Source organism: Dermacentor variabilis, chromosome 9 (genome assembly GCF_050947875.1).
Source record: "Dermacentor variabilis isolate Ectoservices chromosome 9, ASM5094787v1, whole genome shotgun sequence".
In the NCBI taxonomy this organism is placed as follows: domain Eukaryota; kingdom Metazoa; phylum Arthropoda; class Arachnida; order Ixodida; family Ixodidae; genus Dermacentor; species Dermacentor variabilis.
In genome coordinates this window covers 82,225,492-82,244,575 of record NC_134576.1, presented here as the reverse complement: position 1 = coordinate 82,244,575, position 19,084 = coordinate 82,225,492, and the positions used below count along the sequence as shown (strand labels likewise).

The window sequence follows — 19,084 nt, the reverse complement described above, 5'->3', positions numbered from 1 at the left end:
GACTTCGCGTGCAGTTGTCTCCCCGAATATATCGTTAGCCCGCTTGTCTCTGTGCGCACTGCCTTTGTTGTCGGTGGTAAGGGCGGCCTGTGTATCTCTGCACACCCGTTCCGTTTTCCCGGGCGCAAACCACCAGAGATCCGACCAAGGAGTTTGTCTATCGGAGTGTAACATTCACATAAAGACTTAATCGTCCTATTTCCTTCTTGAAAACTTTGCACAACCTACTTTCCTGTCAATAATACGATATGCCACGCAGATAACGCGCATACCATTTGTGACCTGCAAGTAGATTCACAGGGTAGAATGTGCTCGCACTGCAAGTATGCCACATTGCTAAGCCTAACGCGTGCACCATTCCTGCCCCAGAAAGGAAACCACATGGAGGGCTGATTCCCCCCCCCCCCTTTCTCAAGCTTCAGCTTCCGTTATCCTTACGCAGAACAGACCAAATTCAATATCCCCGCCAGCTGTGTCCTTACGTCCCTCGGTAACAGCGGTGCATAGCCACCCCCACTCCTCTTTCAACCTCCGCAAATTTCTCGAGACCTCTGTTAAAGAATACTTTCCAAACCACTGCCACACTAATTGACGCGTTAGCCGCAATGACAACATTTGCTCTTGAAACCGTGGCGCCAAAGCACAGTAGTTCCCTCGCATTTTTTTTTCGCCCTGTTGATTTGTTTTCAATGCACCCGTCATCGGTAGTAGGTCGTAATTGGGAGCTACGAGCGACATAACTCAAGGAACAAATTTCTTTTTCCCAACCGTGCTCGCAACCACTCCTCCTCACGCATGCACAGAAAGAGCGGTTAAATAAAATTTTAATGTTTTCATCACGACCTACTGGTTTTCATATCATTATCGTATCACCAGCGCGCTGATCAAGCTCTAGCGAATCTGGCTAGCCAGCCATGGCTAGCCATGGCCGATAGCCAACCCGAGCATTTTGGCGCATGTTTCGGAGTGTAGCGCGTCATTTGCCGTTTGCTGTCAACGTGATTGTTCGAAGCACGCTTTTCACCCGCAGTCCGCTATGACTGTTTACGGAGACCTGCATCGTACTTTCCTCCAGGTTATGATGTCACGGAAGCTATTGTCTCTGCCTGAATTTGAGGAGTTAGTCCGGCACTGCCACAGTAAATGCGACGGTAAGGAAAGCGTGCAATCTATCGCGGACTTCTAAACCGTTGTGCCGCCTTTGCCATACGCGGTGTTTGCCGCAAGCATTCAGATCAGCTGGTAAAGCTGTTGTTGGACCAAACTTTGACGCAACTCACTAGGAGTGCCTCCGCCTTTATGGCAAGTCATAACTCAATATCATGTATACAAATGTGAAAATCAACTTTAAAACATATCGCAGTATGTAAACTGCGCCTGCTGTTACATCTAAAGTAGTCAAAACATATGTGTTATACACTGCCCTTAAATATACTGATAATTTCTTAGTAGGACTTCTGCGAAGCCCTCGTAAACATTATCACACTATTACGTAAGCTTAAACTTATGTAGAATATACCCCCTTTAGATGCTTTAACGGATTTCGTTTACAGAACTGCGATATCTGTTTTTGGTGCGCTGTTGCGAATTTGTAAACTTCGTGCTTGTATATTTTTTCCAACTCCGATTTTCGGTAATTTATGAACAAAAAAATGTTGACGTCGCAAATTAAGGAGTCTGCTTCCTATCGTTGCTATAATGCAACTTTCTCTCTCCAATGCAACAAATTTAATTCGAATCGGACCACTCATTGTCTAGAGACAGCATCACTGCATTCTTCGTGTATTCAAATAGGGAAATGTGATTGGCCCCGAGCTAATACTTCCCTTGCAGGAGCAACATGCTGAGGGAGGTTTAGCGAAAGTCAGCTTATGTACAGGTTTCTTCTGTTGAGCTCTAGGAAAGTTCCAGCCTCCAACCCTTTCAGGTGGGGTGAGAAGGGAGGGTGCTTGGGAGGAGGCAGAGTACAAGAATTCTCGTATGCCAAGCTTTGGGTGTGTGCTGTTGAAATTAATGCTATAAATCAGCTAGCCAAGGCTGGCTTATTCATTTGCCTTTGTTTCTTTATGAAGTGATTCAGTCCCTGCCTACGGTCTCCGTGAGAAAACAGCACGTGTGTGTGTGACATAAAATATGTGCACATTGTTACTAGTACCATTACATGGACTAGTCTGCTAGAACTGTGAAGCATTAAAGCATTTGTGCAGAGTACTATAAGTAGACAGAGGCCAACATTCGTGGTCTTTATGTATGTGTATGTATGTACATATGTACGTACATGCATATGTTGTACACAATAACGCTGCAAACAGGTTGCACATTGTTGCAGTCAGTGCAATGTTTCACTGAACTTACTTTCTTGTGGAGAAAAATTCATCTTCCCGGTAACAGTCATTCTCTCTCATTCTTTTTTTTTCAGTTTCATGCATTGAAGTGAGCAACCCGCAAGCGCTTGCCAAGTTTGTGTCTGTTGTCAACAACAAATTATCTCCATTTCACATGCGCATCAAAGGTGGTGTGAGCGAAGAAGATGGCTCACATTTCTACGCTCTTGTAAACATGAGAGATGATGCGCTGTCAAAGTGTGCCACAAAGTTCCCTGGCAACGAGTTGAAGTTCTTCAAGAAACTGGTGAGTTTGAAAGCGTGAACCTCTTATGTCCTCATGCCCAGCGCGAAAGTTGTGGGTTCGATTCCCGACTGCTGCAGCTGCGATGCATTTAAGGTGCGTCATAGAAATGCTCACGAAACTGAGGCTTGGCCAGGCCCCTGCTTCTATAGTTTGCACACGATGGGATGCCTGCGGTTTAAAGGATGTTACACATCTACCACACTGAACGAAAACATTTACATCCATTGGGGCGTATCTTGTCCCCAAACGACGATCATCTGTCTTGCTTGCATTTCCTTTTTTAAAAAATTTCACTCGGCACTTTCCTGTCAAGAATGCCATATTACGCTTTGACTTGAAAGTGCCGGGCGTGCAGCATAAGAGAGTGGAAAGGCACACAAGATAGATGTGGATTATTACTTGTGGACAAGACAAACACAAAAGGCTGCAAAATTTTCGCGGAGTGCATGATAGCTCAGAGTGGCACTGGCTAACATTCCCAGCGTTAGATACAGAACACGCACCGAAATATCCAGCAAACTGTGAATAGGAAGAGTAAAGGGGGACGGTGCCGCTACTGCAGCTTAATGGTAGCACATTGTTGTTTCGTTGACTTTCATTTTCTTTTACCGTATCATTTCCACATTTCAGTAAAACGGAACAGGTAATGTCCCCTCTGCTTTCCCTAGCTTCATTGTCTGCTGGCTTATGTGGTTGTAATAATAATAATAAAAAAAAAACAAATCGAGATTCTTGGCTTCTTTTATTTCTTAATTTTTACTCAGTATTCTAGCAAGTTCATTTTAAAGGTGTAACACAGTTCAAATGAACAGACAGAAGAGGAGGAAAGAAACGATCTCTCAACAGACTTTTGAACCAACCAGTCAATTTTAACAGAATTTGGCAGGATATTCTGTCATCTCATTAGAACACATAGTAAATTTCATTACTTTAGCTTACTTTAGCACAAATGAAAAAAAAATAAAAGAAGGTTATGAATGTCCCATTGACAAAATGAGTGTCACCTTAGGAAAACTATTAAAAAGACTATAAAGAAAATATTCTGAATGATTATCATCTGGTTTCCCTATATTACAGGATAGCAACAGTTGCTTGCAATTTTATGCCTCTTTCTGTCGAAATTGCATCACTTGGAAACCCCCCCCCCTTTTTTTTTTCACTGTGATCCAGAACTGTGTACTTCCTTCTTCATAGAAGCAATTTAGACGTTCCATAGTCTTGTTCCTAACAAATTTTCTGCCTAAAAACAATCTTGCAAACAATTTTAGTCATTGGAGTCTCGAAACAATAGTTTTGTGCGAATCGGCCGAAAAGTGCGAACTGAGAAGTATCGCTTCAAAAATTTCAAAACATACCATTTTAGTCGTCGGGTGACGGGGCTCAATCGAATGCCCTCTCCTTCAACTTGACACTGCTCAGTGGCAAATGCTTCTGTATTGCAGTGCTTTTTCACATTACAAATCTTTTATGCGTTGAAGACTTCGTGGCTGGCATAGTCCACCACAGACTGACCACCTGCTGATCACAATGAATCAGCAGAAAAACTTGGAGCAATATGAAGAGGACCAGCGCTGACAATAACCACAACATGGCTGTGCACAAAAACTCTGCGGGCGGGAAAAATGAAATGTGACGAATTGTGTTTCCACCAACCGAAGCTTCAGTTTCGGCTTCGCAGCCAATCCGAACTCTCTGTGGCCAAAAAATGTGCCTGTCTTGCATTCTTCTTTTTTCCAACATTATTCAGTACCCTCAACAGAAGGTCTTTCATCACTAGAAAGTATAAAGAGCAAACTTTCTAACAAGTGAACTGACTCCGTGTTGGCCTCCTCTCCTGCTCTAAGGCCTCATCTTGAAAACGGCATTTGTAAGCGCTTTCAGCGGGAAGTGTGTGCCACTGCAGTGCAAAAAAAAGCTTTTTTTTTTTCGTTGGTATTGTGCACAGTACAACCAAACTTGGTGAGGAGCTTTATATTTTTATGAATGCAAAACGAAGAAAATTACAAAATGCGCTTTTCTGGCGAAAATCGCGATTGTAGCCCCGCATCCTCCCTTTAGGAAAACATCAGGCATCATGCCGTGTCGTCATTTTTCCTTCCTTTTGTGCCTGTTCATTTGTGCTGTGTTATCTCTTTAAAATGAACCCTAGCCAACTTGTCCACCTAGCCATCTTGTTTCAGCAGATGTTAGTCTCCGGTGGCCAAAGTTAATACAACTGAAGGAAATTGAACTGGAAATATTGCCTCGTATGTTTTGTCAGATTAAACATGATGTGCCTTATCGTACTCATGTCGATGTGTGTGGTATATTATGGGGTTGTAGGAAATACATATACATTGTATTTACAGACTCTCCACAGAAAGAGTCAAGGTGGCCGGCCAAACATTGTCTCACAAGGACATGCCCTTGATCGTCATCTTCCTTCATTACTCCATAACAATACGCTAATGATATTAGAATGTTTATGCATGTAGAATTTTGTGGCCACATGTTATAGATGGATGGGTCTGTCTTGCCGGGGTGTGCATTGCAGGTGAGAACCGATTATTGTAGTACGTTATTGAACTTGTGCGGTTACATCTAGGTAATCCAGATGTACGATGATGCCTCTATGAATAGGGAACGATGTGGTAGCATCTTTGTTCTGTATGCTGACCACAATGTTGCCATCGGCACTGCCAAGTTGTACCTTGACTTTGAGGCCACATGTTCACCCAGTGAAGAGTTTCCTTTTAAATTGGTTGTTTGCCTGCCTGCCCTGCTTGTCAAGTTGTATCACTAACATGTGACAATGAGTTCTAGTTGAATGGTTACTTGGTAATGGACACATGATGGGAACATGTCCTCCCTGAGAAAAGCTGGGGCGCAGCGCAAATGCAAAAGAATAAATAAGAATATTTTGTGCTCTAGCATAGGAGCCGCCAATATTCTAGTTGACATTCAGAGGAAAAAATGAAGCTGGGCAGGCTATCTGATGTATAGGGCAGATAACCCTATACATCTGTTAGTTCTGTTAGGTCTGTTAGTTCCAGAATCGGTGCCAAGAAAAGGGAAGTGCAGTCGACGACGACAGACAACTAGGTGTAATGAGATTAAGAAATTTGCAGGCGTGAAATGGGGTCAGCTGGTGCAAGACAAGGTTAATTGGAGATAGCTGGGAGAGGCCTTCATGCTGCATTTGACATAAGTAAGATGATGACGATTATGATGATGATGATGATGATGCTACTGAAGTGCTATCCCTTGCTCAGAGCACGGTACGTACACATTGTTTTGAAAGGAGAAACGTTTAGTGTCTCGAGCCAAAGCATTATTTTAAAGTAATCTAAGGCTGCATTTACCACGAGCCACCAAGAGGATTTGCTTGGTGTACAGGGTTGGCTTTGGGAAATTTTGTCGGTACTGCTATAACTGTTGTTCTGATTCTACGGTACAACTTGCAGGTGTTGAAGATTGCAGGGTCCAATTGTGGGCGCATAACTTCAACAGCGGCACTGAACATGGTCTACGATGATAATGATATGGGCCTTCAGATAAGGACAGCGCAAAGTCTTGTTGATCAGATGGTCGAACTTGGCTGTCTGATTGCGGTAAGTGCCAAACTCGCAGAATCTGTGCCGTATTCTGCAGTTAGGATGACTGGAAGTGAATTAGAATAGGTGGGCTACTTATGCCATGGACAAGGCTTTTGAGAGTGCACCTAGCAACACTCACTCAATTCTGCTGCAAATAGCGATAACAGTGTTCGATTGCATTGCATTACATACCGTACTTATTTAATTACGTATAAAGCGGGGCCGCAGTTGGGTGACCAGAGCAAAATAATTTAAGTATGCACTCTAATATAAGGCAATATAGAGTAGCCAACGGATTGTTCAGACTCAGTGGGCATTGCCCAAAATATCAAATAATCGGAAGCCACCATAGTAACCGGAATAATTGGTGTGGGCTCTACGCTAGCTTTGTTTTTTCACGGCAGTGCGAATTGCGCCTTATAGTGTGGCTTCATAGCAGCATGCTCTGCGCTACCATGGTGCAATTTGCACTTTCATGTAACATTTGGATTGCTGGAAACGTGGTGCTGCTGCTGCCATGTAGAAACAGTAACTGAATCCATCAGCGTTGCGTATAAGGGGGGGGGGGGGGGGGTATGACTTCGAAGCTAAGGGCTCTGGATAAAAGAACCACGCCTTATATTTGAATAAATATGGTACGCTTGCAATCAGAGTCAATTCTCTACGTGTTTGTGATGCAGCATTGCTGGAAGTGGCTGTTTATTTGTACTGATGGTGATTCTGTGCATAAAGTGTGGCCTCGGGCGTGGGCAGTCTTCATGTGGCAAAGAACTGTGGCATTTTCCCAGAGGCCAAGTTTGGCACCCTGAAGGCCCATTTTTGGTTTTACAAGTTATGACATTGCACACTTTTCTTCCCGCTTGCCATTTTCTTTCTTAGTAAATGCCGCATATTGCAGCTGTAGGGCATTAGCACACACACTGCCCAAGCATTTGTGTTCCGTGCGATGCTGTAGATGGGCCAGAAGCAGAATTTCTTACATTAGGTGAGAGGGACATCTGGCAAGACTGGTTGTGCAAGTGTTCTTTTTTTTTTTTTTTAACACGTACTGCTTCACCAGGGAAAGGAATATGGATGGCTTGGCTTGTCTCAAACGTGGTCACTTTGCCTAAAACGTTGTATGGCTGCTTAAGTAAAGCCTTCTTACAAGAAGCCCTTCGTAAAAAGTCTTGATTCACCTATAACACAAATTTAATTACTGTTTACTCACATGTGTCACAACAAATAAGCAAAGCTAAAGAAAAATGTATTATTGAAACTGATGCATTCTGACTGCGTACATTGTCATCATTTGTCCAAATTTTTCGGTGTGTCGGTGCTGATCACGTTTCACGTAAGTGTACTACCTTGAACAAGGTTCTTACATGATAAAACTGAAAAAATAGCATTTCACAGATTTTTTTAGAGGCTCAACCATTGTGACAGATAAAAAGCTGTAGGCTTTCTGGCTCTTGAAGGAAGATGTCATTATTAAGAAAGCGCATCCCCATACATACATTTTTCGAATCAAAACTGATTCGATCTCAGAGACACTGCATCACCAGTTTTAAAGCAAAGCTTTCTTTGTGAAACTTCTCAGACTTTGCCAATTGTGGCTGCAGCTGCTGTTGCTGTCTCGTTGAATAGATCACACACCGTATATCACGCATGTAATGAATCGGGTTATAGCATAGCCATCTGTACTACCCCTACAGATGTGCCAGTGACGCTGTTCTCTACGAAATTACGACAAAAAAACAAATGACACCCAATATCCTTGCAACAAATATGCATCTTCAAGTGCATAATTCTTTTATTAAAGCAAAGCTTTCTATGCCTCTTTTCTCGAGGTTTGGTGTCTGCTCGGTCAGGTTCCGTTGCTTAAAGTGGGGTAATCACAGAGATAGTCTAATCAAAACTGATTCGATCTCGGAGACAGTGTTGATATTGGAGGCTATGTAGTTGTAGTTGTGCGGGTCACTTGCTTTGTTTGGTGGGTGTCTTCACGTCTTGCTAGGCAGGCACATAATTGCTATGCTGTGAAATGTAGTGTTGAAGAGGAACAGTTACATGTGCATGTACTGTGACATCAAATGACACAAAACTTATGCGATGGGAGAGGAATGCGAAGAGTTCCCTGTGTGTACTTGGGACATGAAATAAAATTGCATGCATGCATCTTTTTACATACCATTTAATTAGAGTGCTTCGCCAAAGCTTCAATGAACATTGATTCTGACAAATATGTAGGATCTGCCGTAATTTTATTTCTTTAAGGTAATGGCAGGAAACTCTATAAGTGTCCGTACCACTGATGGTGCCGTCTGGTTTCTGTTTTGTGAACTACTCATTTGAAAGTGCCTATAGCGCTTAAAACTTGTAAAGAAAGCTTGTTGGTGTTGTAATAGCCTAGTTAAATTACTACAGGTTTATTGGCTCCTTTTGTTCAATTTCGCAGCACTTCACAACATGCTTGCATGAATTTAATGACCTGGGGCATTCTGTTGTTTGTTAGGAGGAAGGCAACATATCCTTGGCCCCATTGACGCTCCTTGAAATGGAACCCTACCTTAGAGAGCAGCTTGGTGAAGAGCTTCCCAACTGCCACGTGTGCAAGCAGATGTGCATTAAGGTGAGTGCTCCTCTCCTGTCCGAATTTTATTTAGAGGCTTGACATTTTGTGCAGTCCGTCACGACTCAACATTGCAGTGGCAAACACATAGCAGTCTTAACTTAAATAGAATTGTTATACAGTAAAGCCTTGCTATAATGCAGTTTAAGGTGGAGCTATGCATACTCCGTTATATCTATTACTTCTTTACAACCGTAATAGCAGCAGGAATACTGATTGAAATAATGCATGCCTAAGAAAATTTTATATTCATTATATCTGAAGCCTAGTTAGACTTAGATGGGCTAAGAAGAGACTTAGATGGGCTAGTTGGTGGCTTGATGGAGCATGGTTATAACGGTCCGTTGAGGACAGGACACAGAAAGAATGCACGCGGCGACTGTCTTGTATGCATTCTTTCTGTGTCCTGTCCTGAAAACGCGGGGCGAGTTTGGACTGGTGGAACCTTCATGTGGTGACGCTGCAAACGTAATGGCATGCGAGACGACTGGGCCAGGCTCAGCTGCCAGCTACGGCGATTGATTATGCTGCGTTGTTTGTTCCTTTTTGTCTTGCCAAAATGCCCTGTGGAACCAAGTTCCAGCAAACACGTTGCATTTTGGGGTCCATGAACAGTTATTTAAACATAGCTAAAGCTGGGGGGAGCTCATCCAGTTTCATCGGTTTCCATCGTGGTCTCACCAGCTCGCACGGTGGGAAGCCTTGTCATGCATGCATGGTGTGTAGGGGACGGCACACACATTTCTGGTGTTTCTCTGTTTTTATCAAGTTGTTGTAGCATGAATTTAGGAGCTGTTCACTCGCAAGAGCTTTGTGTTTCGAGTAAACCGTGCATCTTCGCCTGCGCAGCTGTGGACTCCAGAGCTCAAGGCGGACACATGGATTTGCAGTCATACTTATGCCGTCCTCTCAGTGGCTCAATCTTTTTCCTTAAGGGTATATTTTCTTTCCTGGCACTCCGCAGCTCTTGCTGTGGCTGGTACAGACTCTTGTGTGCTCTGTATCGATCGCGAATGCCAACTTAGTGGCGTATTTACACCAGCCCTGCCGGTTCTCGTCCAAAACTTAAGATTGGACTAGTTGGAGAGGCATAAAGATCGTTAACTGCCTTGTGCAAGTGGCAACTTTACGCAAGAGAAAATGCACAAGAATGAGTTTTCCAGTTTTTCAGGCTTTCGAAATCACAGGCAACGCCGCGTGTACGCCTTATGCCTTTGCCACGTCGTTGCATCGCATTCCATTGCTCCTACTGCTGCAGTTGCTGGCGCTGTTCGCTAAGGTGCTGCTGGCGCCTTAAGAGGGCTACCTTGTGCCTATTAGGGTAATTCGTTCTCAAGGAACTTGGCCTGTTCGTTGCCCTCATTATCCCTTGAAGAGGCCTCATAGTCAACATGAAGGTCCTCTGAATCAGAGTTCATAAACTGTTCTTGCATTTCTGCATTGTTAAAAAAAGTGGTGGCTTTTCGTACCTATCCGCCGTGTCGGAAAACAACACACGAGCAACACCGATGGCCAATAAGCTTCATCCCGTCATCTGTCATGTAAAAACAAAACCCAGCATCAAATTTTAGTTTAACCAATTTCCAATAAATGGTGCAACCAGTCTGTGGCCGTTTCACGGATACAAATTGTTTCAGGGTTGCGAGCTTTGATCTCAGGACCTCAAAACAGATGATTCTGTGCGTACCTGATGTCGAGGCAAAAGTGAATTTCGCATCATTCTTGGCACTGTCACAACACGTCTCTGCTTCTGTTGTTGCAGGGCGAGCTCTGTCCCAACCCCAACTGCTCCATCAAGCTCCACAGTCACTGTGCAACGCAGATCTTTCGTAAAAGATCACACACATCCGGAAGCTGTCCAAGCTGCGACGAGCCGTGGGAGTTGTAGTCAGAAGACTGTCGGGACACACAAGTTGCTAGAAGACACTGCTTGAAATTGATGTACATATTATTTAATAAAGCTTGACAGGATCAGTAAGCTGTACATGATGAGCCAAAGAAAGAAATGACTGTGACCACTTCATTATCAAAGTGACTGCATGAAAAATTGGTTGTGAACAGCAGGTTTTTCTTTTTTCAGTGAAAAAGTATATAACAAAAACTTTTTTTTTATTCTGCCACATGGCACAAGTCGTCTTGCAATGCCGACATCATTGAAAAAATCCGAGATAAAATTCCACAATCATTTCCTGCACCCAGCATCTATTGACCTAGTGCTTTCAAGGCTGTGTTGATTGGTTCACTGGAAAGCCACTGTGTGGTCCTACCTATTCAAAACAATGTGGAGTGCAGTGAAAATAAGTCTTGATAGCATTGCATGAAGACGCATGGTTAACCATAAAGTATACGTCTACATTGCCAAACTAAGTGCATCAGTAGGCAAGATTTAAAATTTCCTGTGCTGTTCATTAAGTACTCATCAGAGCCATGTGCTGCTCTATGGGTGAGGTGACAGCATCTTGGTTTAGGCTAGATGAGTTAGTGTAAGGGTAAACTAAAGCAGTGCAACTTAAACGAGCACAGCGAAGGAAATGTGTGCCTCAAAACAAGTGATGGTAAACTGTAGCTTTATAAAAAAAAATGCCTATTGTAGTTTGTTGCCAATAATGGAAGGTTTTTTTTTTTTGCAGCTTTTGTTAAGAAATTCAAGGTCTTGGATTAGAATTTTGCTGCCAGTAGCATTTTGTTTTCTTCCTTAAATGCAGCAAACTTCCTTCATTCGGAAATAATTTCGCGAGATGATTTCTGTGCTTTGTATGTATATGAATGCACACATTGCCAAGTGGGGAAGCGTGTCTACAGATGTGCTAAGATTTTACATGGCATGTGGGCTGCGAATTCCAGGGTGATATGATGAAGATTGTACGTCTGTTCGATTCGCCCGTATTAAACCAGTTTACGAGATGCCGCACGTTGCTATTCGTTTCAGCGGTGTACCGATGGCATCCTCTGAACCAAATTGTTTCGTTTCGAAAGGTGCAGGGCTGGTTTACGGTTTTGCTGCACCTTCTGTCGTTGCTGACTTGGTGCAGATGTACAGGTGCATAGCAGCAGCACAGCAGACTCGGCACACGGGTGCAAGTGCCATTTAAACCCCGCTTCTGCAAGTCTGCTGTGTCGACACAAGCACGTGGAACAGACCTAGTGCCAACTATACATCAGATAATGATAAATAATAGTGTCAAGTTCTGGCAGTGCGGCAAACAACTTGCCCGACAGAAGATGCTCAAGGCATTGTTGTCATTAATAACAATAAACCTTCACAGATGCACGCAAGCCCAAGCAATTCACATATCAAGAACGGCGAGGTGCATACAGAGTTAAACCCCTCGGAAGTCCTAGGGTTCTGCTGCTCGTAATCTACCCAAGACTCACAAATGCTTCGCCATGTCGTGTCAATGCCACTCAAAATGTGCCAATTCCACTGCACTGGAGTGGTGGCGCCATCTGTCATGGCTACAGCAAACACTGTTTTCACCACAGTAATGACAGATGACACCACTGTTCTATTGCAGCATCTTTTGGATGAGGGGTTAACCATCAAGAAGAACCCCTTCCCATTTTCTTCATGGCTTGTGTGCTCTGAATACTTGTGCCGCTGCCTTAGCTATGTATAGGTAGTCAAAACACAGTTATGCCTCTCTAAGGTGCAATGGAATTACTGCATGGATGAATTGACCAGGAATCCCAGCTTAGGTGGGACGATTAGAAGGCTTTCAGCAATCTCAATATCAGGCTTTGGAGCTACATTCTGTTTGCTCCCAGCACTCCATAGTGTGCCTCAGTTCCTTCGAGAAAAAAAAATTGACACCAGCATAGCATAACAGAAGGTAGGCAGCTTTTAAATTAACACAACACGCGACATACAACAAAACTCGACGACAACACATTTAACAGGGCAATCGGAAATATTGTAAACGATACTCCTCCACGGCTGGCACTCTGGAAATAATGTACGCTGCCTTCTGTACAATGCGCAGGGATTATGGCACTGAAATTTGCCTTCCGAGTGGGCAGGCTCCTCCTCACATACACACGCGCACACGTTTACACTCGCACACTGAAAGAGAATTTGTCCTTTGCAGACGTAAAAAACTAGAATAGGGGAGTTTCTGTTTCATCTGATGTGCCTGAATAAGGACTGTAGTCTTCGACACATAGGTGGGGCTCCTTTTTTTTTTTTTTTGCCACATTCGCTAAAATAAGCATGAAATCACTCAAGACGCCAAGAGTGAGGCACGAAAGAATTGCGCAAATCTATGCGAGAGTTTATCTCTGTTGAAGAAAAATAATTCGCACGTGAAAGCCACCTGCAAAGGTCTCTCGGAGAGCAGTGCGCGGCAAGGCAAGTTTTTCGTAGGCGTGCGTGAAATATGTACAAATAATTACATGCTGCTGTGGTGCTCCATATTGCATGGGAAAGCGTCGCACAGCATCACATAGCACAAAAAGGGCATTACACATTATGCAAGCAACTAGCACTGCATTACGCAATGCCGGTACACTTCGCAGTGGCATACCACACAATGCCGCTTACGCAAAACTACATAAACATTTATATTGTTTCAAGAAAATAAGAGTGTGAAAGCCACCTACAAAACAATGCCAGTGGCATTTGTAGCACGCCACTGGCATTGGCACTCTGTTTATACAGACTCATGTGACCGTTTGGTGTTTGTAGGCAAGCATTACCACTGGTTAAATCTCGCCTACATAATGGTCCGTCGTGAATTTCACACAAGGACATTTCGCAAAAACTTCGGCTCGTGTGGAAGATCATTATTAGGCGGGCGTAAGTGCTTTGGTGCGAAAATATATGCACGAAAAAAATAGCAATTCTCCAGAGCTTTCAGAGCTCAACTTTCATGACGTAAAGCAGGCTGAAACATGCACTGCTATTCATGTACAGTCAACTTGCATTACGTCAACCCTTGTCTGGACATGAAGAACCAGTCAGAATTGTGCAATGTTCGATCTAACCAGTTTCTTTGAATTTCACATGGACATATTGCACAGATCGCGTTTGTGTAAAAGTGAAAACTGAATCAGCCTTCTTCAATACTTGCTCGAAATACCATATCATTTTATGTATAGTACGACGCAGCCTCTGTAAATAGATTTTGGCACATCAAATCTAATTCTCGCATTATATTTGGGTTCCGAAGTTTCATTAGCTTAAAGGCAAACTGTAATGAGAATCCACTTTGGTTGAAGTGGTTATAAACGAGTGGCATATGCTATCAAAACAGTCTTGGCAAAGCTGCACAGCTGCTAATTGTCAAACGTCTTTAATTAACAGCCTTGACAGATTACATGAACACCTGGTGATTAGGGGCCACAATGTAGAACCCACGAGGTATCTTCGGAGATTTTCAGCATGTCAAAGTCATGCTGAGGCATCATGCCAGTTTTGTATGCTCCAGGTTCTGCATCATGTTTAGCAAGCAATAATGGCAGTTTTTTTTCTTTCTTTGCCAGCTGAGGTATAAAAAACTTGTCTTTTCACAAACTTTTTGTAATGCACCTACTCATATTTAAAACGTAACATTTTGCATAGAGACTGCCATATGTCTATGCTATCTGAAACTAGACCTTCTACACGGTCCAAAATCATGTTGCGGTTGGCCTTCGAGGTTTTGCTGGCAGCCTTCCCCACAGTTCACCCGATCTTGGAGTAAAGCTCTGATCATCAGCTTTTCAGCTGCTCGTCAGTGGTAATCGAAGTAGTAGACCTCTTCAGCCTGAGAGACCTCTGTGTTTCGTGCATACTTGACTAGGGAAGGCATGAGATAAAACTTTCATTGGTTGATGCCACTTTTATCAAAATAGTTATCAGCTTTTGCATTCATCGTGAGAGCGCAGTCCCAATCGGTGACCAAAATCAGTTGAGACATTATTAGTGATTCAAAAAGCCTATCTCCTGACTGAAGCATGGTGTGCAAATCGTATCTGTGACTACACTTCATTATTTAAGTGCACGTTAGCAAATATTGCGAAGATATAGCACATGGGCGTTTGGCAAGTGACGCAATGTTCGTACCAGGCATATTCCACATGTTTGTAGGGACACCTAATGCACATTCAGGATTTAGTAATGTGTAAGCAACTATATTTTTGTTCACTGTTTGTGCCTACTTCTAACTTTTTTTTTTTCAGAGTGTTTTACCATGGTAATTACTCACATTTGGCATGTTAAAGACCTGGTACCTACAATTTGTGCTATTTTATGAATAATGGATTTTTCACAAACCGCACTTCTGTTGTGGTGACGTATGGCTCTTCTGGCTTCCAACTAAACTGCTGGTTCTATCGCATCTGAATTTCATGTAGAGATGGCATCTTGCAGTGCATTTCGCTTGCTACCACAATTGGGTGCAGTACCTGCTTGCCTCATCCATGATTTAAGAAAAATTAAATTATGGGGTTTTACGTGCCAAAACCACTATCTGATTATGAGGCACGCCGTAGTTGGGAGACTCCAGAAATTTGGACCACCTTGGGTTCTTTCATGTGCACCTAAATATAAGTACACAGGTGTTTTTGCCTTTTGCTTCCATCGAAAGGCGGCCGCCATGGCTGGGATTCGGTCCCATAACCTCGTGCTTAGCAAACCAACATCATAGCCACTAAGCAACCACGGCTGGTTGCTTCATTCATGATGAGAATGAATGAGAAGTGTAAGTAATAGAAGTATGCATTATCCAAGATGAGCCGACACTCCACCTTCAAATTAATTTTTTAGTGTGTATGAGCCAACAATTTACAAACTAATTGAGCCATTTATGCCTGGCTCCCTTCATCCACACAACCTACGGTATGCCAAGAAAACCTGAATAATGTATGCAAAGAAATTCAGGTTCCAAATTTGCCGGATGACCACCGGAAATGCAAAACAAACATCGCGAATGCCCATGGACAACATGTAAGGTATGGTGTTTTCGTACTACTTTGAGTGACCATTTTGTAGTGCACAATGCATAGCTTGAAACAATAGCCGCACAAGCATGGATTTCACAACGAAGGTGTCATAACTCTATTGAGTAGACAATTTTTTTTTTTTGATGTGCAGTTGGCTACAAAAGTATACAGGACAGAAGAATTATGAAAGATAGACTAAATTCTCACAGAGCTGGAGTATACAGCCTTGAACTCAAAGTTTTAGCTTCTAGTAGCTTTTTTTATCTACATGTACCTGCCAAGTGATCCATTAAATTAAAGGCGCCGTGTCTCCACTGAGCAAAGTCACGATTGTCATCAAAGCCATGACCTGTAAACACTTGCCAGTGACTGCACGACGGTTGTCCATGACTGACTAAGGTAATACAAGTGTGCACCTGAATAGAACTAAGGTCTGAAGCTAGTTGGTAAGGCAGCATCTTTGAAGGGAATAGCGCGAAACATGGGACAAGCGGCAGTCACTCACTTGTAGAATCTTTTGCGCTGTTCACTTCAGAGATGTCATTAACAGAAGTAGTGCTCATGAAAATCCTCGATAACTGGGACAAGATATGATGGGAAAGCAACATGACCTGTTCGAGTACCAACTTTTCCAGCAAGCGCCGAACAACAGATCAGCAATGCATAGTATCAATAGCAGTTTAGTTTGCCCGTCAATTGTTCCTTCACTTCAACCTTTTCGATTGCTTTGCTTCGGTGTGCTGTTTGACCTACGTGTGTCTTTCCGATGCAAGCTCCAGCGAGTTCTGAGAAAAAGAGTCACATGTTTGCAGTAAAGTAACTGTTAAAGAAATCGAAAGTGCACGACATACAGCACTGTTCAATAAAGTGAGGGGAGCGCAGGCGTTTGCCCGTAAACTGTGAGCAGCTTAATATCACTCCAGTTTTCAAGTGCAAGTTACAAGACGAGCCGCGTGTCCTGCGGCAAGCAGCTTGTTGATAAAGATAGTCTTTTCACACTATAGGCGTGTTTTTGGAACAGAGCTTCACTTCAATTTGACTGGTTGAACAGACATGTATGTGCACAATTGTAGTTAAGCTCTTCTTGCATGAAGTTTATATACTGCACTCAGTTTCTAGCTGCAAGGCACTGAATCATGTGTAGTTGCACATCGGTAAAAAAATTGTATAGCTGAAATCATGTGCACACCAGTGTTAGTAACATTTTTGGAGAGGAGGGGGGGGAAGAAGTCACTAAGTGGTGGTTATGTTGACGACTTCCTCTGAATATTGTCCTTTTTTTACGTTTTAATGTCCCTAGATGTATTCCTAATTACTTTTTATACTGTAGCTTTAAATCACCTCCGGCGGCGGCAACCCTATGGTCAGAAACTGAGAAATGCAAACAACCACGATTTTCCAAAACGGTATCTAGTCTGAAGCCTGTGCTTTGCTTAGAAAACAAGTTTCAATGCACTCAGATAGCTTACTAACAAGCTCTGCAATATATCTAGAAGTAGGGACAAATGCAAGTGCATATGGAAAAGACAAATGGAAGCACCTTGCTCCTAGGGATAAAACAGCAGAAAGGTGGCAACATCGGCCACAGTCTCACAGGAATTTAGCAGGGCAATTTACTGGTTATTGGCATCACTAAAAAACTTGCTAAAACTCCATAAAGGCAATCATTAGGGTGACTAAAATATCGCTAAATTTAGCGGCCTTCTTGCCAAGTTATCAACACCGTTGTACATGCGAGCTTGAATTTCATACCAGGCAATAGGCCAACATGCTTGCCTCGGTTGGCCTAGCGAAACAGTTTAAAACTCCCTACAACCATGTGTGCTGAAGTGTTTTGAATACACAGCTGATCTTTCTATAACCATCCTGTGCTATCCTACATTGTTTCCCACAGCAGAAGCAGTAGCTGTATGGTTATTTTTGTTGTGACATTATGAATTGCATGCAATATCAGTTAACAAATAAACAGCGATGTATGATGTTGAACTTATACAATATACAACCACTGAGCTTGGAGCACGGTGGTCTTGGAGCAACCTTGGAGCAACTGCAATATGCTGTTTGCTCAGTATTGTCCGCGCTCAAACGAATGTCAGTTTGTCATGTACAACACGAGAACATCTTTGTAGATACGCTCTGCCGTCTGCTATTTTTGGCCTGCAGAATGGATGCTGCGTGTGACATTTATATCACGTGACCAATTGGCCCACAGTCCGGTCTGCTGTGTAGGTGCACCTTTACAGTTTCAGCTTGCCAGAGAGAACAACCTTAAACATCGCAAAAAGCAAACCACGCTTCAAAACTCCTTCACGCGCTACTACATGACCACCATACCAACTTCTCAAGCCTTCAATGACAGCTTTGATTTCAAAGTGCATTGATGCTTTCGCATGGGAAGGTTTACAAGTGCGACGCCGGTACAAGCATCACAACGCGACTGTATTGAGGCAGCGCGCTGCCCCCGAGATGCAAAGGTCTCTGCAAGACGAGCAAGATGGCAAAATAGATGGGCCTGTGGCACAGTTCTTTAGGGTTTTCATTCCAGCCTGGGCACGAGACCTCGTCAGGAGGCGCGCGTCGAGTCCGGAAGGCGACGCGCTGCGATGTGCTGCCTCAGATAGTCGACGATCTGGGTGTTGGAAGCCTCGTGAGCGAGGTCGAGTGGGGTCATTCCGTCCTGCAAGCAAACAACAGCAAAACATAAGTTATGCAAAGGGAATTCCGCTGATGTAATCTGGAGCACGCTTTTGTTGCTCGGCAAGGGTGAATTTATTTCCCACTGCTCGATTCAGAGTGCGGACACGTTTTCTAGTGTATCTTTTAGAAGAGGTTGCATCACATATATTTCTCCTTTGTCGCTCTGGTGCCGAGGTACGAATTCGACCTACAAGAGTGCGTTGCATCATGTGAACTGAGAGTAATGACTTCCACTGTGATCCAGTGTGAAGCATGGCTTCACACTCTGCCAGACTACAGTTAAAAAAATTCTGGTGTGAGAAACGGAGCGCACTCCTGATAATTAGGATAGCTCGTCTGGTAAAATGAGTGAAATTGGCCATAAATGAATGGCGAAATATTGCCATCGTTGCCCTGGTGAAGGGAGGTAGGCGTGTGACAAGTATGGGCTTAAAGACGTTGAAGTTGAGGCCTGCACTTAAGGCAATGGCTCAAAGTCCAAAAGAGAAAGAATTCAAACTACGAAGAAAATGCTCTGCCAAGTGATAGCAGGCTGAATGTCAAGCACTTTCTGTTGTCATTCAAGTACAAGATTATTACCAGTAACATTTGGTTAAAAGGGTACTAAAGAAAAACAATAGCTCAGTATTAGACTGATGAATTATTCTTTCAA

General features: G+C 43.2%; 2 protein-coding genes across 3 annotated transcripts in view; one reads left to right on the top strand and one right to left on the bottom strand.

Moving 5' to 3' along the window:
- Positions 1–924: 924 nt before the first annotated feature.
- On the top strand, positions 925–10,801 carry Nse1 (SMC5-SMC6 complex component Non-SMC element 1). The gene is made up of 5 exons (XM_075668558.1): positions 925–1,151; positions 2,420–2,631; positions 6,075–6,221; positions 8,701–8,817; positions 10,580–10,801. The coding sequence occupies exons 1-5, from the start codon at positions 1,037–1,039 to the stop codon at positions 10,703–10,705; spliced, it is 717 nt and encodes a 238-aa protein (XP_075524673.1). The 5' UTR covers positions 925–1,036; the 3' UTR covers positions 10,706–10,801.
- Positions 10,754–19,084, bottom strand: part of LOC142557020 (uncharacterized) — a 25,912-nt gene continuing 17,581 nt past the window's right edge. For both annotated transcript variants that reach the window (XM_075668557.1, XM_075668556.1), the window contains one exon: positions 10,754–18,412. In XM_075668557.1, the coding sequence (XP_075524672.1) occupies positions 18,299–18,412 (114 nt within the window). In that variant the 3' untranslated portion in view covers positions 10,754–18,298. The remainder of the gene's footprint in view (positions 18,413–19,084) is intronic.